This window comes from Eretmochelys imbricata, chromosome 14, assembly GCF_965152235.1.
Source record: "Eretmochelys imbricata isolate rEreImb1 chromosome 14, rEreImb1.hap1, whole genome shotgun sequence".
Lineage (NCBI taxonomy): Eukaryota > Metazoa > Chordata > Testudines > Cheloniidae > Eretmochelys > Eretmochelys imbricata.
The window spans coordinates 49173139-49197256 of NC_135585.1; the positions used below are offsets into that span (position 1 = coordinate 49173139).

At 45.7% G+C, this 24118-nt stretch overlaps 1 protein-coding gene across 1 annotated transcript; it reads right to left on the reverse strand.

The window, feature by feature from the left end:
• Window positions 1-232: 232 nt before the first annotated feature.
• On the reverse strand, window positions 233-24054 carry LOC144275149 (butyrophilin subfamily 1 member A1-like). The gene is made up of 9 exons (XM_077834295.1): window positions 23823-24054; window positions 17163-17278; window positions 13035-13382; window positions 9397-9681; window positions 5098-5202; window positions 3053-3073; window positions 2195-2215; window positions 2034-2060; window positions 233-997 (listed from the first exon to the last, which is right to left on the reverse strand). Exons 2-9 carry the CDS (start codon window positions 17260-17262, stop codon window positions 483-485), a joined length of 1422 nt encoding a protein of 473 aa, XP_077690421.1. The 5' UTR covers window positions 17263-17278; window positions 23823-24054; the 3' UTR covers window positions 233-482.
• Window positions 24055-24118: the final 64 nt, after the last annotated feature.

Genomic DNA, 24118 nt, shown 5'->3' on the forward strand with positions numbered 1-24118 from the left:
CTGTGTCTTTCCCACTCTCCTCCCCTCTCTCCCACAGATCATCCCCCTTGGCTGCTCCCTTCTTTCCCCTGATTTTCTGCCTTCCCCTCTTGCTGCCCCAGCGAGATCTAATCCCACAGATCTGCACAAAATGCGCCCAGCTGCTGCAGAGCTTCCAGCTTCTCCCAACCCCCCAAACCCTGATTGATTCATGCTGGGTCCCTGCCCCCCCCCCACCTGTCCCCAGCCCAGCTGTTAGTTCTGCCCCCTGCCCAGCCCCCGCCTCTGCCCCTCAGGGCCCCTCTGCCCCTCCTGCAGCCCCAGGGGTTCCTCCCCCTCCCCCTCTGTCTCCTGGAACTGCAGGGAGGGAGGGGGAGGAGCTTCCAGGGGCCATAGAGATGAGGCGCCAGGGGCTGGGTAGATGGGAGTCCTCCAAGGTCATAGAGACTAGGATCCACAAGGCTAGAGAGGCTGATTTCCGGTTCCCCCCTCTGCTGTGGGTCTCAGGGACGCAGTCGGAGCCGGGATCCCCCCCACACCCAGAGCCAGGGGCGGATTCTCTCCCCAGGGACGGAGCCCGGCGGGAAAGTGAAGATCGGGGCCTCGTCACCAGCATCGATAAATGTCACCTGCCCCCGGTCACAGTCCAGACAAACCCGGATCCTGCTGGGGGCCCGGCTCAGGGGCAGGGGGGTCTCAGGGGAGGTGAGAGCCCGGAACTGATCCCACCACCGCTCCACTGCCCAGATCCCCCCCTCAGGGCTACAGCTGATCCCTCCCTTCCTCCCCACAGACTCTCTGGCCACCCCCACAGCCCAGTATCGCCCACCCTCCGCCTCCACCTCCCAGCAATGTCTCCCCGCGGTGAATCCCTCACAGCCCAGCACCCAGAGCTCAGTGTCAAATCTCTCAGGGGTGTCGGGCAGATCCTGCCACCTGTCTCCCCATCTCACACTTTTCCGATCCTCAGACAGGACGAGCCGGGGATGAGCCGTGTCTGGATCCAGAGTCACATTCGCTGGGGAGAGAGAATCAGAGCGTGAGGGGCAGAGCTCGGCCCTGGGGGAGGGTTTGATGGGGTCAGTGACAGAATCTGCCGCAGCTGGGGAGCGACTCAGGGAATCTCCTGCCTCCAGGATGTACCCGGCTCTGAATGGGGAGCAGCTCTGAGATGTCAGCACAGTGCAGAGGAGAGTCACTCTTGAGGGAGGTGACAGCGCAAGAAGTTTTGCTGAGCCGAGACTGAGACTCTGAATGTTTCTCATCCTGCTCTTCCCCGATAGGGACTGGAGACTCTGGAATCATAGGGAAGCCCCAGCAGATTTCCACTCATATCATTCACATGGTCACAATTAACTACTCCCTGATGAGCCCTCCCTCACTTCATTTTAAAACCTTGGCTCTCTCTTGTTGATGCCAGCATGATGCCCGCTCCATCCTGCCACATATTCGGAGCTTTGTAGATAATGACAAGATTCAATAGATCCCTAACTAAAATTCTGTAGCCAGTCATCAGGGCCAGCCAAAGAGAATTATCAGTCCAGATTTCAGTTTTTAAAATTGGGATTTTGATTTAGAAGCAAGGAGCTTCTACAAGAGAAGGAAGTTAGGGGTGGGGAGAGGAGAAGGAGGGTTTGGACATTAATTTCATGAAGGAGAAGGTGGAAAGGATGGTTAAAAACAGCAGAAAGTTGGGATTTGGTGGAGAGAGGAAAGAGGCGAGAAGAGAAAAGATGCAGAATTTGAAGTCTGAGTAGAGTGACTCCTTGGTTTGAACTCTTGGAGCTGGTCACTCTTGTTCCTCTACCTGACACCAGGGCTGGGATCCTAATGGACAATAACTGCTCAGTCACTCGGAGCAGGGATCATTTCCAGAATCATAGGAGCAATGTGTAAGGAGGGCGGATTGTGGTAGTCCTTTCCTCTCCCTCCTTTGAGCCTCAGGACTCTGTCTTCTCTGAACAGGGACAATATTATATTACATTTTCCTTCTTGTTTTTTGTGCAGTGAAAGGGAGCAGGATCTGCCATTGATGAAATATGAGTTGTAATTACCTACATCGCTTAGGGATCTCCTCCACTCTGAAAGCAAACACATAGATGGGGATGAGAATTAAGCCAGACAAATTCAGCATCAATAGGATTCATCAACACAAGAAAAGGCTGCACCAGAGAGAGAGAGAGAGAGAGAGAGAGAGAGAAAAAAATGCCCTTACCTAGGTTTACTTGAAGTTTACCTAAACAACAAACAGAAATAAAAGGACATCCTGTAAAAGCTTCTCCTGGGTGAAATTAACCCCTGCCTGCCCCCCAATCATTGATCAATTGGCCTCTCTACTGTGCATTGTTTTACATCAGTATAATCCTAGGGATTGGACACAGGATAAGCCACACCAGTGCAAGTCACTTTTCACACTTGTGTAGTTGCACTAGGGGTCTGATCAGGTGCAGCTCTATAAGGAAAGGCAGAAGGCAGCCCAAAATTCTCTCAGTGGCCTTTATGCTAGCCTTGAGCTGGGTGAAAGGTCACACTTATAACTCACATGCGTCACCTACATGCCAGGGCTGTCGGCACTCAGTGCACAGAATCCTGATCCGGGTGACCACATCCTCACTTCAATCCTGGGCTGCCACCAGCCCCTCTCAGAAGTTGTTTTATGGAGCTGGCATGGAGCCATTTCTGCCATGGGCATCAAGTGCACAGTCCCCCCAGTCACCCACTCCATGCTGCCTCCTGAAGACACATGTCCAATACTGGCTTCCTACCCATTACCGATACAATAAGTTATGCAGTTAGTATTACTTATTATTTTCAAGTTTCAGAGTAACAGCCGTGTTAGTCTGTATTCGCAGAAAGAAAAGGAGTACTTGTGGCACCTTAGAGACTAACGAATTTATTTGAGCATGAGCTTTCGTGAGCTGAGCTGTAGCTCACGAAAGCTCATGCTCAAATAAATTCGTTAGTCTCTAAGGTGCCACAAGTACTCCTTTTATTTTCAAGTTGACATTTTTGAATAAATGTGACAATCTTTCAGAGCATAACATTGGTTCTACCAGGAGAAAACGGAACTTACTGATAGTGTTGAGATGTTTCCCTAAAAAAAGAAAATATAAATAAAATTATGTAGGACTTTTTCAGTGACTCTAGATTTAAAAGGATCTTTTCATTATGAGTCCTTGTGTAATAATAATGATGATGCTCTACCAAGCCATTGCAGCTCCCCAGGGACTTGCAGGTTGGGTGCCCAGTGCAGGAGAAATCAGCGACACAGAGTGTAATTTGATTTATTTACACATAGACCTGGCCTAGAACAGAGATGGTCACAAACAGCACACAGGCAATCGTTTCTTTTAAGAACTTCACCTAGCACCAGGGCTTGGTTCCCAGGGAACGCCAAGAATTGATGCCAGTTGACTAATAAATCCTACTCTGTTTTGAGAAGGCTGTTTCATGTCACTGCAAAAACTTGCTGTGGCACATAAGTCCCTGAAGAGCATACCAGCCTCTGTTCAGGAGTCTAAGTGTAGATTAGCTGGGGAAAGCTCTTGGGAAAACCTGAGTGCTGGAGCCCAAAGGCTCAATTAAGCAGGTGATGATGTACGGGGAGACTTTGGCAAACCAGTAAAGTGCCTAAAACCATTATGGCTTATTGCTAAAAGCAGCCAAGTAAGCAGGCTGTAAATTGGCCATTCAGGAGTCTCAGTTTAACCGCGGTGGGGGTGGGGGGGGAGTTGGGTGCCACAGAGAGGACAGCTTGACCCCGCGTCCTTCCTGATAAGAATTGTGTTGAAGTTGCTGATACATGCATCTTAGAAGAGCAGGATGTGCCCCAGGAATGTCTATTGGGGCCTCAAGACTGCAAACTCTGGAAAAACCCACACCTGGTTAATCGATAATCAGAAGGAACCTTTCGTTTGACCATTGAAACTGCTTACTTAACAAGTTTGCTTTAAGGGACATGTCATTCTATTACTAATGTATAAATAAGGGGGAAAAGTTTGAGGTGGGGGACTCTTCAGGACTAGACTCTCTCTGGATGCACCTTGTGTTTCCCACTGGCAGACGGGCTGCCGCTGTGCCACTCGAGAGCCACACTCAGCTTCGGTAAGTATCAAGGGTTCGGGGTGTTTTATTAACCTGTTGCGGACGTGTGTATAGATGCTTGAGACTAAGTAAAGTTTAGCTTTAAGTGAAAGCACTTGTGTTGTCCTGTTTGTGCCAGCCATCTATCGGTCAGACGGCTGTGTCTCGCCTGATTTATTTCCTGACACCACCTCACACAGAGTAAAAGTTACCAAGAGCTTTGGGTTGAAAGAACCCCGGGTAACAATGAGGCTGTGAGGCCTACTCTGAAGGAAGAGTGAGATTCTTTGGATGTGTGGCAAACTGAAGGGATTCCTCCAATTGACTGTTTAAGAGCTGGAGTGTGGATCCAGGACATTTGGTTCCTAGAGAATCTCAAGATTTGATACCTCAAGAATTGACTCTAACCTGAGATCAAGACAATGAGCAAACTCTCCTTGTTCCTTTCTTGTTCAGTTCCCTCTTCCTGAAACTTTGCAGAACCCCAAACTAACAACACAGCCTGTCTTCCCCAAGACTGAACATTTGCTCACACACTAAAACAAAGTAAAAAAAAAAGAAAAACTTGGAAGACTGTGTACTGGCATTCCTGGATGGAGCCGTCCATAACAACAAAACAACAAACCATTCCTTAATACTGTAATAATCTTTTGAACACACTAGAATTAAACAGCAGAAACTTCATAAGACAAGGATTTTCGTTCAAGCCAAGGGTACTTAAAACCCCCCAACCACATTGAATTACAGTGCGAGTTGGGAACCTAACTCCCTCAGACTCCATTGACAATCTAATTAAACTGGCGCAAACCAAGTGGAGGCTTATTTTAAGATGAATAGGAACAGGTTTAAGTTAACCTGAAATAAACTCCACTTAAATTGATGTGTCCACACAGAGGTTTGCATTGGTTTAACAAAATCCATTTAATTTCCAACCTTAAGCTGATGTAACTTTCTCATGTAGAAAAGTCTAAACTGTCTTTTCTACAGAGAAAATCTCATTCTGATTACACGGTATTTTCCCCATTCCAGCTTTACCTCTTAATTTGAGAAGAAAAAGAGTAAGGCTGACGAACACCAACGAAATCACCAGAGTCACACTCCAAACCACCGGCCAAGGAGACATTCTTGGGAAAAAGAAATCTGAAACACAAAGCCCACATCAGTTTGGAAATAACAAACACTATGCTATAGATTGGAATGACAAACAGTGTACACTTTTATTCTAGAAAAATGTATTACATCAGGATTTGTTCGAAAAAAGTGTGGGAAAAATTGCTCCCTGCAAGATAAAAATGGGCAGAAACCAATTTTAAAGAGAGGTTCTGCTCACACACTTTTGATAGTATTTAATACACCATTCAATACTATGTGAAGTGCTACCAGACTCTCCCTGTCTCCGTCTTCCCCTCTCCAGCATACAGAGGCACCAGTAGAAAAAAGGGCCTGGGGGGCACCTCCAGAAAAGTGGAGGGGCCCATATCGGCCACGGGGAAAAAAGGGGAGGGGCCTGCACGGACCATGTCACGCCGACGCGAGGCCTTCACGTGACCCACGTTGCCCCCCCCCCCTCCCCCGCCTCTGCCAGCATAAATAAGTGGGCCTGGTCACATCACCTGTTATCAAGGTGGCTCCACCCTTCCCATTATAGGGCCTTTTTTTCACTTGCTCACTAACTTTGCCAAACTTTAGTCATCTGGGCAGAAAAGTTCCATGCTGGGTATCTGCTTCAGGCTGAAATTTTTTTTTTTTTTTTTACAAGTTTCAGCTAAAATGGTTCCAATGTTTCTGAGAAGGAGGTTAGAGAATAACACATTGTTTTGACATTAAAAAAAAAATCTGATGACTTTTTCTAGGAGAAGCTTTAGTGCCCTGGGCTTTTGAGCAGAAACTTGATATTCAGCAGGGTGTGACCTTTGTGCCCTTTCCCTGTGAAAATCCATGCAATAATTGGCCAAGTGATAAGCCTCTGAAAAATTTTGGTTTTGTGCACCCTCGGTAGAGTTCTTAGAGTTTAACAGTAAAATTCTCCGAAGGTTTTGTCCTCACAGAGCATGCTCCATCCCCTCACATCCCCTACTGCTGACCAGACTTCACATGTGACATCCCCACGCTCCAGGTCAAGGATAAAAGGGCAAAGCTGAGCTTTCCCAGCTCCAAGCTGGTGTGGGGTTGGGCACTAGAATGGACAGCTGGGGGCCTGTCTCCGCTGTGCTCTCAGTGCCCACTCTGCTGGTGTCTAGGCAGGGCGGAGGTAGAAGGGGACTGACCAGGATTCAAGAGGGGGAGGGAAGCTCGACCCAGAAGGAGGTAAAAGACTAGACTGGAACAAAGTGCTTGTTGAGACTGGTTCTGGAGTGAGAGAGAAACTGTGACTGCGAATGAGGTGGAGATGGAGACTGAGAACCAGTGTGGGAAATGGGAGTGGCAGGACTGAAAGTGAGAACTGAGACCAGATGAGGAAGAGGGGGCAGAGGGACAGACTAGAACAAGGCCTGTCAAGGAGACTGGGAACCAGTAGGGAGACAGGGAACAGGGGAAGCGGGAGGGGAGTCTCATTTGACAAGGACCTGGAGTGTGGGGTTACAGCTGAGCTTGGCTGGGCAAAGAGACAGTGCAACCAGTTTTCGGAATGGAGAGAGGTAAATCGTGGTTTCCCCCAGGGGTCTGTTCTGGGACCATCCTATTCAACATATTCATAAGTGATCTGGAAAAAGGGATAAAGAGTGAGGTGGCAAAATTTGCAGATGATACAAAATTACTAAAGATAGTTAAGACCCAGGCAGACTGCAAAGAGCTACAAAAGGAGCTCTCAAAACTGGGTGACCGGGCAACAAAATGGCAGATGAAATTTAATGTTGATAAATGCAAAGTAACGCACCTTGGAAAGCATAATCCTAACTATACATATACAATGATGGGGTCTAAATTAGCTGTTACCACTCAAGAAAGATCTCGGAGTCACTGTGGATACATCCACTGAATAAGCAGCGGCAGTCAAAAAAGCTAACTGAATATTGGGAATAATTAAGAAAGGGACAGATAATAGGACAGAAAATATCATATTGCCTCTATATACATCCATGATACGCCCACATCTTGAATACTGCGTGCAGATGTGGTCGCCCCAGCTCAAAAAATATATATTGGAATTGGAAAAGGTTCAGAAAAGGGCAATAAAAATGATTAGAGATACGGAACAGTTTCCGCATGAGGAGAGATTAATAAGACTGGGACTTTTCAGCTTGGAAAAGAGAAGGCTAAGGGGAGATATGATTGAGGTCTATAAAATTATGACTGGGGTAGAGAAAGTAAAGTATTGTTTACTATTTCTTATAACAGAAGAAGTACGGGTCACCAAATGAAATTAATAGGCAGCAGGTTTAAAACAGATAAAAGGGAGTATTTCTTCACACAATGCACAGTCAACCTGTGGAACTCCTTGCCAGAGGATGTTGTGAAGGCCAAGACCATAACAGAGTTCAAAAAAGATCTAGATAAATTTATGGAGGATAGGTCCATCAATGGCTATTAGCCAGGATAGGCAGGGATGGTGTCCTTAGCCTCTGTTTGCTAGAAGCTGGGAAGGAGCAACAGGGGATCACTTGATGATTCCCTGTTCTGTTCATTCCCTCTGGGGCACCTGGCATTGCTACTGTCGGAAGACAGGATACCGAGCTAGACGGACCTTTGATCTGACCCAGTATGGTTGCTCTTATGCGAACCTTAATTTGGTCCCTTTGTGTATATGCCTTTTGACACAATCTTTAATGAAATGATCACATACTATTCCTCCCTCCCCCACAGAACTCTTGCCTCAATCAGTGCACTGGAGGCACCTGCTCTGGGGATGAATCTGGGCTGTGCAGTGAAGGAGGGTGTTGCCTGTAGGACCCTGGCCTCATTTCTTTCACAAGCTGGAAAGTGTGGAAAGAATGAGGCAGGGAATTCCAGGAAGAGAAAGGATGGTCTCATGGGTACGGCAGTTCAGTGGCCCTTTTGGAGGCAAGGGGAAATAGTATGTAATCATGGTATTAGAAACTGTATCATAGTGCATAGAGACAAAGGGGCCAAATTTAGAATGCACAGGGAACCAGAATTCTGGTATTTCCTAACTTTTGAATCCCATTTTCATTTAAGGTGTTTTGTGTGTGCACACATGGCTTAGCATGCATATATATAAAATGATTAGTGGGGTTTGTTTGTTTATATTTTAATTCTGGTTGTCCTTATGCACAGTCTTCATGCTGTTGGATAACCGGTGCTTCTGAACCCATCATCCAACTCAGGAGCCAACTCAGGGGAAAGTGCCTCCTTCTTTTCATGAAATGAATGCTACAGTTAAAACATGTAGGAAGAGAAATTATAGGTAATCATTACGTTTCCCAACAGAAAACTTACATTTAAGTAAAATTAAAACTTTTGTAACAGCAAGAAATTTCCATAGTAAAAGAAAATCTGACGATTTAAGAGTGGAAACTTATGGGGGGGGGGCAGATAAATATTAAAATACTCTTCACGTCAGCTGACATAGGAGCTGATCTGATAAATGGGTACGTAGGAACTGATCCAAATCCTATTAACAGCTTTAATGGACTTTGGATCAGGCCCACAGCATTTTGTTTTTATGGCCACCCCCTTCCCTGCGTGAAGTTTGCTAGAGGACGAGAAATCAAATTTCAAATTAAAACGTGGACCTTCTGGTGAGTGACACACTCAAATGACTGTTCCCAGGGCTCCAGACTTTCTTGGACCTGCCTTGCTTCTGACCCTTCATGAGCCAGAGACTCAGTCACAAATTTCCTCTATGTTGAAGAGATCACAGCATATCACAACTCCCACTCTATAGTCCCCTGGGCAAGAAGCCCAGTCCTTGATCCACCAGGAGGCGGAAAGTCCAACCAATCAGTAAGGGCCCCAATATACCTTAACACTGCCCTGTGGTGGCTGTATGAGAAAAAAATCTAATTTCAGCTTAAATATACATTAATAGAAAGAGACATAAATAAAATACCAGTTTATTGTTATATGGGACTTTAAACACAAACCATCATGTTTTTATTATAATCATATCCATAGGGCATTTCTATGCAGAAGTACATTTGGATTTCTTTTAAATTTAACCTTAATTCTGAATTTCCTGTGTCAAAACTGCTTGTTTCTGGGATAATTACTACATCCCTGGAATGTATTTTACCCTAAATTGTGTTCTGAAGCGTAACTTAATGTATTTTTTTGTGAGGAAATATTTTAACTTTTGTATTATTTAGCAATCTAGATTTTATTTCTTCTCCCCCCAGTTTGGGATATCAGTGTTTGGTTTTGGTGGTAACTCACCGGATATATAAAAAGTTGAGGGTTCCTTTTCTAGGCTGAAGTAAGCGGTCCTTATCGAACAGGCTAAATTCTGGTTTGAATTTTCTGTTATAATGATAGAACTTTTTATTTCAAAGAGCCCACGTCCATCTTGGGATTTTGTTTCAGTAGAGGGAGATAAAAGCTGCCCTCTGAGATCTCTCCACACCACCTCGGGCTCTGGGTACCATCCAGCCAACTGACACACCATTCGGATCCCTCCATCCTGATAACCCTCAACAGAGATTTGAGGTGCAGAGCCTGAAGCTAGAGTAAAATGAGTCAGTGTTAAATGATACACATATACAGCCGAGCATATAAAAGTTTACATTTTCAATAAAATGACTGAATACACTTTCTTTATGACTGATATTTGTAGAAACAGGAAACTTGACTTTATGAAACTTAAGTACTTGTTAAGCATTTTGCAGGCTTGCGGCCTCAGAGATGGAAGTGAAAGCCTTACAGAGCGTGGGAGTGTGTAACCAGCAGCTTAGTAGGTGATATGAAGTGAGCAAGGAATGCAAAAGGATTTCTCTTGGATTTCTGATTTCTAGGCTTTGAAGGTTTCATGTTCACAGAGCCAGTAGATTTTTAAGGCCAGAAAGGACCACTGTGATCACCCCATCTGACCTCCTGGATCACACAGGCCATATGTCTTCCATGAACTAATTCAAGTCCAAAAGCTGTGGGTGACCGAGCACATTCCTTTTCACCAGCGGTGTTCGAGTTGGTGCAGTGGGTCCTGATGCAACTGTAACTCTTGCTGAACAAAGTTTCTGTTTTTAATGTAATTGAGGTGAGGAAAATGGCCTTTTTTCACTGCTGTCCCACCCGAGATCAACTTATACCTGCAGTGAAGAGTGGCATTGAATATTTAAACTGCAACTTCTTAGCATGAAGAGATAAAGTGAAGGATTATGACACAGAAAAATCTTGCCTCTCTCTCTCTGGCCCAATGACTGTTCTATTTTGTACAAATACTTAAATGGTCGCTAGTCCGGAGAGAGGCGCTCTGTTGGCCAGAGGTTAGTGCACCCCCCTGGCAGGTGGAAAACCCTGGGTCCAGTCCCCCTGCTCGAATCACCCTTTCATTATTTATCCAACCTAGAACATCTTCAACAGTAGAGACTGAGGGAGCCTCACATTAGGATTTCCCACAGCTCAGTGTTTAGAGCACTCTCCTTAGAGATGGATGATCCTGTTTGATTCCTTTCTCCACCCTGCAGAAAGAGAGGAATTGAAGCTGGGTGTTCCACAGCCCAGCTGAGTGCTCTAACCACTGGGCTAAAAGTTATAAGATGGGCACCTCCTCATCTGGTTATTTCGTGTGGAATGGGGCAGGCACCTAATTAATTCCTGCAAGAAATGCAGGACCGAATTAACTCTTCTGTGGGCCCAGGGCTATCAGATTTTGTGGGGTCCCTCCCTGTATAAAGTCTTCGTCCTAATTTAAAACAAAATGATCACATGGGGGAGGGGGGAGCTCAGGGCTTTCCCTAGGCTCTGGGGTGGGGCAGAAAATGCGGGGTTCAGAGTTCAGGAAGGGGCTCCAGGCTGGGGCAGAGGGTTGGGGGTGTGGGAAGGGGTGTGGGCTCTGACTGGGGGTGCGGGTTCTGAGGTGGGACTGTGGATGATGGCTTTGGGGAGCAGAAGGGGGCTCCAGGCTGGGGCCAAGGGGTTTGGAGTGCAAGAGGGGGTTCAGGGCAGGAGGTTGGGGTCTGAGCGGGAGTTAGGGTGCAGGAGGAGGCTCAGGGCTGGGGCAGCGGGTTGGTTCCCTGCCTACCCTGGCCCACGCTGCTCCCAGAAGCTGCCGGCATATCCCTGGCTGCAGCCCTGGAGGGTGGGACAGGTGGCTCCGCATGCTGCTCTCACCTGCAGACTCCGCCCCCGCAGCTCCCATTGGGTGTGGTTCCCGGCCAATGGGAGACGGGGGGGAGGGGGAAGCACCTGCAGGTGAGGACAGTGCATGGACGGAGCTTCCCTCCCTGATTTCTGTGAGCCAGTGCTCACAGCTCCAGCCCAGGGGAGGGTGGGGAATGGCAGCACGTGAAGCTGCCTCTACGCCCCCACCAGGAAGGGCTGGATAACACAGGTGCTTTAGTGGCTGCAGCCCCGGGGCCCCTGCAAAATGATCTGGACTTTGGCAGCCCAGAGATCTTTTTTCAGGGCTCCCCTTTAGCCTGGGGCTGCAGCCCCTAAAGCCTCAGCATTAATCCAGCCCTGAAGAAATGACTTAGGCGCCTGTGCTGTCTGGCTTCAGGTATCTGGTTCCCATTCACAGATCACCTGCAGAGACAGGCACCTCCCTGCAGCCTGCACTTAGATGTCCGTCTGTCAGTGTGGGGCCAGGCCTTAAGCCACACCTCTGGGGTTGGCATTTCCCATTGGCTGGCTTAGGCACCATCCTCTCCTCCTCTGGCTGTTTTGTGCGAAGCGAGTCAGAGACCTAACCCGTTGCCATAGGAAACACATTAGGCATTTTCCATTTTCTTCCTGAATTTTAAAGGAGGGACAGAATTCGGCCTCTAAAAGAAACTGAGCTTGGACCAGGAACTAAGAACCAGCTGCTGCTATTGCTAAATAGCCAGTGAGGCTCTCCCTCGCCCCTGGGATAAAATGAAACCCACTGTTTGTGGGTGTCTCTGTCTTCTGGGGATGAGCAACTCCCTAATGTCTAGGGATATTCTCCATTCCCTCATTTGGATGGAAAGCCTGTACAGAGGCTGAAATGTTCCCAAGGCACAAACACCAGCACTGCTGATAGGGGAAACAGGGAAGTGAAAGGGGATTTAAGGGTAACAATTTGCAAAATGATAAACACTCAGGCCCAACTCCACAAAGAGAACTGGTGTTGCAATGGTGGCCTAACTTCTAAGAGGCTTAGAAAACCACTGGAATCCACAAAACCTGAGTTAGGGGAGAGATCAGTGCCTGAGAATGGGATCCACAAAATCCAGCATCTAGGGAGGAAGCTGCCTAAAACTGCCCAGAACAGATGTTGATAAGAAAGGTGTATCCTAGCGGTCTGCTGTGCCAGATTTCAGAGCCTGAACCCAGGCTAGATTGAGGCCCCTATCTGTGCTTGTGACCCACAGCCTGGCACACTCTCCTGGAGTCAGTCACCTAAGCCACTTTTTACAATCCGCACTGGTGCTGGTATCTCCCATAGAATTTTTGTCCCAGTTTTTACAGCACTTGCTGACGATGTGGGAGACCCTTGGTTCAACTACCCCCTCTGCTTAATGGGGGGGAAAGGATGTGAACAGGGATCTCCTACTGCCCATGAGTGTGCTCTGACCACTGGGCTCTGGGATGTTCTGATGTGGGGCTCTTTCATTCTCTCCTGCTGAAGCTGTTTCACTTAGGACAAATACTTATTTGCAGTCATTGGAGAAGGAGGATTAGACCTTCGGTCTCCTTCTAACATGTGAGAGCCCTGATCATTGGCCTCCAGATTATTCTCACTCTTTTTCTCTGGTCCAATGACTAATTTAGGGTCTCATTTAATGACTAATTGGAGGATTTCATGGGCACCTGAATTTTGGACTTCGGTGTCCGACATGGGGAGTTAGGTGCCTAAGTACTTTTGTGAACTTTTACAGACACATTTTACTGACCTTCTACCTTCAGTTCCAATACAGCTTCTTCATTAAAGATACCATCTTGAACAAAACAGTGGTACTCTCCTTCATCAGAGGGTCTGACATTCACAATCCTCAAGGCAACATTCCCATCCATGATGCCGGCTTTCAAAAGCTCTGTCCTTTCATGATATTCTGGCATCTGCTGCCCATACTCATCCTTCCCATGCTGATACAGGTGCACAAATGAAAGGAACTCAGATCGGAACCATCTCACTTCCATGTTCTCAGCGCTCATCCTGGGGAACAGGTGACAGGGTAACACGATATCCTCACCCACAATGGCAGCGACAGGGTGATCAGGTCCAATCACAGTGAACCGAGCTGCCAAATGCACAAAGAAGATAAAACAACTAAAGTAAATGTACATCATATTCCCTTTTAATTAATGACACTCATAAATTGGAATCTCTTTGTGCGTATTTCCTATTCTGTGCCTCTATTGCAGTGCTCGGTCATTGACTAGGATGTGTCCTGAATTTATATATGAATTTTACAACAAACAATGCCTTTGGATAACCATAATTTGTATTCGTTTTAATGGAAGCTGAAATACTTTCTGCCATTATCCTTACAAGCAGCTCCAGACAGAATTAATTTGCATTTGCAAACATTTCAAATCATTGCTTTCTGTTTGAAACAGTTTAAGTTTTTTGAATGTTAGAAAACAGATAAACTAAGTTAAAGAACATTATTAGGGTACCATTCAGGAAAGAATCTTTCTTTAAGAAGGAAACTTAAGCATGTGTTTAACTTTCAGCATAAGCTAAAATGCTTTACTCCAGCGGTTCTCACACTTTTGTACTGGTGACCCATTTCACACAGCAAGCCTGAGTGTGACCTCCCTTATAAATGAAAAACACAACTTTTAAACAAATACTATTATAAATGCTGGAGGCAAAGTAGGGCTTGGGGGTGGAGATTGACAGCACGTGACCCCCGTCTAATAACCTCACAACCCCCAAGGGGTCATGACCACTCGTTTGAGAATCCCTGCTTTACTCAATCAGGAGCTAAGGTTGCCAAACAAAGTACTTAAATATTAGGAGACGCCAGATTGTGCTACTTCATTTCTGCCTCCTTTTGTGTCCGATACAGTCTTCTGTTATATGACCTCATTACTGGCCTTTCCACAGAGCCCCTGCTTCACTCCGAGACTGCTCGACTGGCATCAATAGAGAGAAAGAAGAGAAGGTTTCCTACAGTCAGCCATTTGCATGACTTGCTGCTCACAGGGAGTACTTTGCTCACGAGCTCTGTGAAGTCAGCTGGGATGTTTGAGCTAATACTTCCCCACCTGCCTCTCCCCTCAGTTTTAAAATGGGGGACAGACAGGTGGCCAGGAGACCTTCAATGAAGAGTCTTAAATACAAGAACTCCTTTGCTCTCTGGTTCCTATGGAATCTGCGCCTGCACAGTCCAAGCTGATGAGGGTTCTGAGAAGAAAACGAGCATGTTGAGGAGGACACTCAAGGAGGGCCATATTAAGAAACTGGATGGATGAGGTGTAGTTATGAATCCTGAAGGCCCGGGGAGACATTTTACTGTATTGTTACCCCTTTTCAACCTCAGCAGCCAGTCCAGTTTTGGGGCCTGTTGGAAGTAGACACTGACAGAGCCTGGTATTCTCTTTGCTGCAATCTTTTTTATTTACAAGGAATGTACCAAGTCCTGCTTCTCCACATGCAGGAGGAACCAAAAGCGAAAGGAGCAGTTTTGTAGCTTCCAGCCCCAAGCCTTCCTAGCCAACAGACTCAAAAGTTCTCTCTGTCGCTTTTCCCAGCATTGCACTGTGGTCACAGCTGCTGCTTGACTTCTTTGCTTTTTTTGTCTCCGCCTCTCTCTGTTCTTGTCTGCTGTCAGTTCTGTGTGTTCGCTCTCTCAAATCTCACACTCACCGGGTCACAATACCCAGTGGAAAACCTCCCCCCTGTCTTTGCCACCTCCTCCCCCCACCCAACACATCCACAGTGCTAGGTGTCGTCTACACTAGCACTTTTGTGGGGCAAACTTTTGTCAGGCAGGTCACCCCCCGTGACCGACATCAACTTCACCGATAAAAGCGTTGGTGTGGACAGCACTGTGTCAGCAAGAGAGTGTCTCCTCCGCTGCTCGTTAGGGGTGGTTTAATTATGCACAGAGCAGCTACACGAGACTTCACAGTGGCGCAGCTGCAGTGGCATAGCCGTGCCGCTCTAAGGCCTGTAGTGTGGACATAGCCCTAGCCTCTGTGCAGACTCTATTTAGCCTTGTTTTAGGGGTGGCCACTTTACTCCCTTTTACAGCTATGTTCAGTGAAAGGCTGCATTCACACATCAATTTGAAGAAGGTCAACTCAATCCAAAACAAGATTTCGCCCAGCTCACAAGAATTCATTTATTTTTTACTGATGTTGAGACGCTTGGGAATTTGTGCTGATTTTTGTTCAGTTTTGTACAATGTAGTTAAATCGGGTAATTGTTGTTACGTTGCACTCCATATTCTTTATGGAAATACGCTTATGAATATGACATGACAAATTTTGAATAAAGCATTTCCAGTTATGTGACATACCCTTGAAAAGGATATAATGTGCTGAATGTGTTCATCCTATTTGTATGCATGTCTCATTTCTATGTCTGAAGTTAGAAATATGAAGTGTAAACTGATGTTACTGATGTAGTTATGCCAAGTGAGGGCCATTAAGGGTACTTCAGGAGCCTGATGACTCTTAAGCAAGAAACAATGGGCTGTCGATGGATTTGTTTTCCCGTAAGTCTACGGGATGCCTGCGAGGAGGAGGGCCGATGGGGGTCCCTGCATAGGTGCTGACTTCTCCTCTGCCCTGTGGGTGCTCGATTCCCCCTCTCACGGCCCCACCCCTGCACCACCCTCGCCCCACCCCAATTCCACAGCCTTCTACAAAGTCCCCGCGCACCCCGCCTTTTCCCACCCTAGCCCCGCCCCCTCCCCACCCACATTCCACCCTTCCCCCAAGCCCCGCCTCTGCCCTGCCTCTTCTCCACCTCCTCCCCCGAGTGCGCTGCATCCCCACTCCTCCCCCTCCCTCCTGGAAAGTCCTAAGTGCCACCAAACAGCTGTTAGGCAGTGGGAGAAGCGTTGGGAGGGAGGGGGAGGAGCGGGGACATGGCGCGCTCAGAATGGGAAGAGGGGAGGAGGCGAGGCGGGGGGAGCTTGGCTGCCAGTGGGTGTGGAGCATCTGCTAATTTTTCCCTAATGGGTGCTCCAGCCCCTCAGCACCCACGGAGTTAGCGCCTATGGGTCCCTGCAAAGACACGTGTCTGTCACCTGATGCTGGAATCCATCTGGGATTTTATATTTTTCCACAAAGCGGGGGGAAAGTTTAAAGAAAGAGACAAAGAATTCCCACCTTTTGCCAAATCTATAATAGGGTTTGAAGCCGGATAAAGAGGGAATTATGAGGACACCCCTGTTTACCACCCAAGATGCCTGCTGGAACTAACAGAGACTGAACAGATTGGGCCTCGAATAGAAACGAGTCTAGTCTGTGAAAAAAGCTTATTGGAACATCTTTGAGGGTGAGATATTACATGTAACCAGTTTCTTAGTGTATTAAGCTTAGCCTTGTGTGTTTGTTTTATTTTGCTTATTAACTTACTTTGTTCTATCTGTTACCTCTCATGATCACTTAAATCCTACCGTTTGTACTTAATAAAATCCCTTTTGTTTATTAATAAACCCAGTGTAAGTCATCATTACCTGGGAGGCAAACAGTCTGCGCATATCTCTCTTCACTTTGAGAAAGAGGGTGAACAATATGAACGTGTACAGTATAAGACGAATTTATCTGGGGTTCAGGCCCCACTGGGGCTGTGCACTGGGGTGCTGAGGCAAGTCCCTTTTAACTGAACCTTTCCAGAGCTGAGTTGATCTCAGTGTCTGTATTCTGCAGAGGGGTGCGGCCCTAGCTCTGTGTTTGTGCTGGAGGAGGCCTGGAGGGTCTGGCTCGGCAAGATAGAGGCAAGGTGTGCCCAGGCTGGCAGAAGGGTCAGGTTCAGTGGTTCAGGGAACCCGTCACAATTGTAGAAATCATACAAATGAATAAATCCTGTAAGCAGCAGCAGAAGCCACGGACATTCCTACCTGATTCCAGCTTGTGAACATAAAATGTAATGAAGAAAATGATGAAACCAGGTAGGGAGGAGCTGGCTGTGGAGCTGTGGCAGATTGAAAGACCCTTCATCTCAGTGTAACTTGATCTAGATGACACGAGGGGGGGATAAAATAACAAAAAAAAATATGCATTGAGTGTAACACAGTCACAATGATTTAAGGCAACCTGGATACAGAGAAAATGGAAAATTATGAACAGGATACATAATTGGCAAAACAAAACAAGACCCTGCAGCACTCAACTTAATTGCATTTCTCTGTTTCTAGGTAACTTTCAATAACCTTCTCAATGCTGCATCTGATCAAGTCTGACGTTTCATGGAATACTCCCAGCATTGATCAAAAGCTGTCTCCTGATCAAGGGAAACCAACCAATGTACAAATCCAATATTTTTTAGCCAAAACGACAACCCACAACCGGCAAAGGTTGTTAAAAGTGGACCTATGGGAGATACAATGAGTCTGGTCATGGCGCACAACCAACCCAATCACAGTTTTCAGTCCGTTTGCCAAGGCCTTTGAGAAAAGTTTATAGTTGGAGCACCGCAGGGACACAGATCTCCAATCCTTTCCCTCCCTGAGGTACCCCTTCTTAAGCAAAAGGGTGAGAATTGCTCAACAACAACTAAGTGGTGATATCGTCTCCTTGATGCTCTCCTGAAAAACCTGGAGCAAGTCAGTCCCAAAAAGGGTCCAAAAGGCCTTGCAAAACTCAACAGGCAAACCATCATTACCAGGTGTCTTCCCTGGAGCAATTTAGGGCATGTGACACTGTATGGATTCTGGGGGACATTTGAGCATATTATGAATAATTAAATGCTTGTCAGTTGGACCCCAAACAGATGGCTGCTTGTGCATTTGATGGAGCTGCAAAATTCTCTGGAAGACATGGTGGAGTACAAGCTTTGCTCAGAGAAAAAAGTTTAACCCTAATCTCTCCTATACACACTGCAGAGGCCATCTACGCTACGAGCTGCAGACTCTTCAAAAGACATTTAAAAAGCTATAAATTTAATGTCTTCATTATATTCTTTTTTCAGCAAGAGTCCAAAAAGACTGAATATCTTGGAAAATATAGACGATACACTGGGACGGAAGTTCAAATTAGTCCAACCTGGGAAAACCTGCTGGCTTTCTCATGAGCAATCCTTGGCTGTTGTCTTAAAATTACTCCAGCCATTATTACTGGCTTTGGAAAGTATCTACCAAGATGGGATGGATCTAAGTAGCGAGGCTGGTGGGTTACTTTTGCTACTACGTTCAGAGAAGACTATCGCCATTCTCTCTCTCGTAAGTCTACTGTTGAAACCACTTGGGTCATTAAACAATGTCATCCAGGCATCTGCTACAACAGCAGTAGATCTTTTGTCGAGCAACAGAAGCTACATTTGGATCAGAGAGCTATCCATTGAAAGAGCACTGGAAGAAGCAAAGACTTCAGTCCAGAAGTTGACTAATGAAAGCATTTATATTGAATCCTTAAGTGAAGAGGACAAGAAGCGTTTGTTAAGGCAACTGAAAAAGTACACAGACTTGATTCTTGAAAATCTACAACAGTGACTTCTAGATTCTACTCAACCACTGTGTAGCTTTTACAGATGCCTGTCCTATAAAACACTGGCAGCTGAGTGGAGTGAGACACTACCAGCAATGGGGCTGCCATGTGCTCAGGACAGAATAGAGAACTTGAACATAGAGTGGAATATCATACAACGAATTAATGAAGATTTGACTTCAAACTTCTTTTTTATCATCACTAGTGGCTCGACCTGATCTTTGTGCTGTGTTTCCTGGGCTGAAAGAAGTAGGAATTCATCTTTTGCTACTCCCAGTCACAACAGCTACAGTTGAGCGTTCTTTTTCATCACTGAATAGAATTGTGTGTTTTGAAAGAAGTCGCCTTCTGCCTGATCACGTGAATGAACTAATGAGCATCTCAATTGAAGGAATGGAAGTTCCGGACACAGGAGAAGCCACCGAAGATGAACGCATTGCATTCAAGAAGTTCATTAACAGAGTTGTGTAAAATTATAACAAGAAACCAAGAAGGATGTAGATCAGAGGTGGGCAAACTATGGCCTGCGGGCCACATACAGCCTGCAGGACCGTCCTCCCGGCCCCTCCCCCGCTCTTTCCACTCCCCTGCGGGCACACTGCCTCATGGGCAGCGCTCTGGGAGGCGGGGCTGCACGCTCCTGCAGGGCAGAGCGGCAGCGTGTCTAGCTCTGGCCGGATGGCACAGCTGCCAGACACGCTGCTCTGAGCAGCATGGTAAAGGGGCTGGGGGGTTGGATAAGGGGCAGGAGGTCTCAGGGGGCAGTCAGGGGACAGGGGGTGGTTGGATGGGACGGAGGTTCGGGGGGGCAGTTCCGATGAAGTGAGCTGTAGCTTACAAAAGCTTATGCTCAAATAAATTTGTTAGTCTCTAAGGTGCCACAAGTCCTCCTGTTCTTTTTGCGGACACAGACTAACACGGCTGCTACTCTGAAACCTGCATTGTTAGAAGTACCAGGACCAGGGCTGGCTCCACATCAAATGATGCCTCAGGTAAGGAGCATCTTTGACACCCTCCCTCCATTTGTTAAACCTTTAAATACTTTAATCACATTTGTAGCTCATTTCATGACTTTGATGCACGATTTCTCTCTCTCACATAAGATGATGCAAATTTGCAGACTAGGATCTGTAAATATTCTTAAAACTAAGACGTTTCTATAAGAACAGAAATGTACTAACATCAAGAAATTGAACTGCACACCAACACTGGGTGGACAATATTAAACAGCGTGACAGCAGGTGACAGACTTAGAACGTTAACAGGGCCACAATTAGGGGCATTATACTTCAAACATTCTATTTTCCCTTTTATCGCTACCAACAAAAACAGCACCCTGAGCCTGGCACCCCCAAGCCGGGCACCCCAGGCAGTCACCTGTCCCTAAATCCGGCCCTGACCAGGACACAAAAGAAAAGTCATTCAAAGAGAAAAAATATTTTACATCTGCCCCCTCAATTCTGCTGCCACTGGCAGTAGCGTGCTCTGCCTAGAGAGTAGGATTAGGCCTGGTAAACTAGGGAAACTGGAGGATCTTTTAAGTGGCTGGGAACCTGATCCCAATCCTGCTGACATCAATGGAAAGAATCCCAGTGATTTCAATGGGACTTGGATCAGCACCTCAGGGCCTTGCCAGCTTTTGGTGCTCAGGTTTGCAGTGTGGGAATCCCGTTATCACCTGAGGACTAGTTGGCAGTTCCTGCAGACTGTCATCTCCTGTTTCCTTGTCTGTGCTCTTCAAACAGGATTCTGTGACCCTAGCACTGGAATCTGCTCTGGCTCCCAGTATATATCTGGTGCAATTCAAGGTGTTTGGTTTTTGACACAAGAAGCACTGAATGGTTTAGGACCAGGCGACCACCTCTCTCGTGATGTGATACAAGGGTGGCGGAGAGCAGCTGGGATGCTCAGTCTTACACTTTCACTGGTTTTAGTGGGAGAAGAATGGTGGTGGGAAGCTTTCAGTGAAGGATCTTCAGCGCTGCAACACCCCATTGGTCTGGCACATCTAGAGTCCATTCTCTGTCGGGAAGGGAATGGATGGAAGAGGATGTAACTGAGATAAGGTGTGTTGGGGAGTTATTAGTCCTGAAGGCTTAGGGAGGCAGGAAGGTGTTTATAAAACAAACCAAACATAACCAACCAACCAAACTGCTCCTGGTCCCTTCACCTTTGTATTTGCAACTAAAGAGAGAGTGATGGGCTCTTTTTATAAATATAAAACCTAATCATTTTAATGGTTTAGGTTTGTATTACCCACAGTAAAAGAACATCCATCCAATGAGCTGGGCCCTCTTGGCAATTTTTACAAAAGACATGGATGAACAAGCAGACTGCAAATTACCCCAAGGTCAGATCAAGTAGTCCAGCAACAACAGAAACACAGCTAAAGAACAACAAGTAAGGGCCCGCTCCTGCTCTGTGCTTACATTTACACACTGGGATTACTTCCATTGACTTCAATGGGACTGCTCGCAGTGCATAAAGCTCAGCCCATTTGTAAGGCACTGCAGGCCTGGGGCCTAAACAAAAACCTATAGGAAGCAGCAGAGGCCTTGAGGATTCCTACCTGGTTCCAACTTGTGAACATCAAACAGTTATACAATAAATAATAAAACCAGGCAGAGAGGAGATGAATCCGGAGCTGTGGCAGAACGAGAGAACCTTTATCTTCACTGAAATGTCATCCAGACAACAGGAAGAATAAAAAGAACACAACAACAGTATAACTTAATGAGTAGGCTGCAGTGATTAGGATAAGCTGGATATTAGAGTTTGAGGAACAGAAAATTGCAAAGGACACATTTAATAAAAATAGGGATAAATGCATTGTTATGTGAACTCGTTTGCATATTATGCAGTGACAGCAGTCGTCCCATAGTCTGCACAAAAAAGAGCAGATCAGTGTAAAATGATATTAATGTCCCATGACCCAGGGAAAAAAAGAAAGAAAGAGAGAGAGAAGGAACTCCCCTGAATATGAATTAAGAGAATTAAGGGCAGGATTTTGAAAATCATTGAGTACTGGCCTAATTGTGCCCCACTGAAGTTAATGGGAAAACTTGAAATGACTAACAGGGGCACCAAGGTTAGACCAATACTGAGAGGTTTAAATAATCTGACCCTAAAATAGTAGGTGTCAGGATATTTCCTTCTTGTGATTAGAATGACAGCTTTAGAATTTTTTCTTCACAACAATCCCATAACGCCCCCCAATCCCATAACGCCCCCCCCCCCCCCCCGACACAGATTTTTCTGTTCCCATCATGGGAAACAATTAGCGAATGTAATAGGTAAAGTTGAATACAGTGAACATAAAAAACATAGCAGGTGGGAAATATATAGGAACAGAACATGTTATGATAGTTTGTTTTTATTGCCAAAGCATGTAGGCACCAGTCACTGATCAGGACCCCTTTGAGCGAGGCACTGTACAAAACATGTAACAAAATCCAGATCTCTGCTCATGGAGGAGATCCCCTCACTCATGGATCTCTACTGTTCCACACGCACAAAAAAATACATGTGGGTTTTTTTTTAAAGTTGCCTTTTGGTATTTGAGATTTTAGGTCACACTCAGGTCATATTCTCTAGCTTTTTTCTGCAATCACAAGGGCTAGAAACTTTCTTTAAACATTAAAACTGAAATTCTCTCATAATCACAGGACAAGAACAGCTGGGGTTTTAAGGAAAATATCAAATATTTCAAGACTCAAGACAAAATTATGAGAGAATTGACACCACTTGAATATATTTCAATATATTTCATTAAACAATAAATGAAAAAATGGCATTCAGAACAATGCAGAAATAACCACAAAAGCTTTCTTGTGATTGATTTAAAAAAAAAAATTTCAAAATGAATGTTATTTCAAGTAGATTTCAAACAAGTTCAGACTAAAAGGAATGAAAAGATTTTTTATTACTGTTATGTTTCTCATGCATCATTTCTTTTAAAAAATGAGAGTGAGGGCGAGAAAATTGGAAATTCCCGAAACCCACTCCCCCAAAATCAAAGTGTTTGTGTCCATTCATTTTTTTTCCAAATTATTTCAAGCTGTTTTTTTTTCCAATGGAAAGTTCCATAAACATTTCAAGTCAAACAAAAATCACGCAATTTTTGGGGTGAAAAAAATAACCCCCTTTTTATAATCATGCACAGAGATACCCTCATGAATTCTCCCCGCTGACAGCTTTTCACACAGGGAATAACCTGTCTCACAGTTTGTAACGTGGGCCTTTCTTGCCATTATGCCATCAAATCTTCCCTAAACACAGGACCATAAAATCACCCCTGCTAGCCATCCTTCTACAGCTCTGTGGCCAAAAAGATAGGAGACAACATTAAGTTATCACAGGATAACAATGCAATGTGTACAAACTGATCACTCAGTGCTTGTTGTGGATCCCTTGACATGCATACAGAAGACCAATACCAAGCTACAAGTGGTGACATCCCCTCATTGTCTAATTGCATTAAAGATTCTGGCCCAGATTCAGTCATTAAGTCCATCCCTATTCAGCACTACATTTCAAAGGGTGCTTCACTTTAGGCACATGCTTAATTCCCACTGATCTCAAAATAAATAAAGTAATTTCTTTCCATTGATTCTGGACAAAACTGGACGTGTTTTCCTTTAAAATATCAGAAGCAAAAAGACTCAGCCCCACAGACAGCTCGAAAACTACCGACAACAAGCAGGCCAGGAAACTTTACTGATTGCAGCTGAGTTTGCAGTCCCACGTTTCTTCCTATATTCTAAATACAGGAAGTTCCTTTGTTACAAATCTCCCTTTAACGACACTAAAAACTGGATTGGGCCCAGGATCCTTGGGTGAAACACAGTAACAGAGGAAAGGAATTACCTAGTGAATGTACTGTAAAAACCCGGCAGGGCTAGGAAACCGATCTGAAATGGATTGGAGGGCATGTCATTCTCCACGTACACATGCGGTACCGTTCCCATAAAGAGCAAAACAAATTCTCACGGGATTCTCAAGTCTTTGTGTTATTACCAATCTGTCCAAGACAGAGCCCTGACTGTTATCGAGTCAAGCAGCCAGAGTTCACCTACCGGATTGATCCTCCGGAGACGGTTCATGGCGCGTAGGGGGCGGTCTGTCCTTCTGAAAGCCTCAGGCTTTGCCGAGATAGTCCTCAAACTATAAATTATTTCATTTCACCAAGATGCCCAGTTACTTCTGGGTATCAAATAGCTGCCGTTTGATCACAGCCTTTTCTAGCAAGTTTAAAAAAAAATCCTGTTGTTCCACAGGGATAAACGTACTTTCCTCCGGCAGCATTTACTGAGTGTGAAAGTGAAAGTAACAGAGGGACTCGGAAATGGCATCAACCCCGGGTGGGATCTGA

What these genes read in the sequence shown, in the direction of transcription:
- LOC144275149 (XM_077834295.1), bottom strand. Translation starts at nt 17,262, where the DNA reads ATGAAGGGTCTTTCAATCTGCCACAGCTCCACAGCCAGCTCCTCCCTA. An exon ending in ATTGGAACTGAAGGTAGAAG is followed by an intron (nt 9,682 to 13,034) that starts GTCAGTAAAATG and finishes ATTTTACTCTAG; the next exon opens with CTTCAGGCTCTGCACCTCAA. An exon ending in TTTTCTTCTCAAATTAAGAG is followed by an intron (nt 3,074 to 5,097) that starts GTAAAGCTGGAA and finishes TTCTTTTTTTAG; the next exon opens with GGAAACATCTCAACACTATC.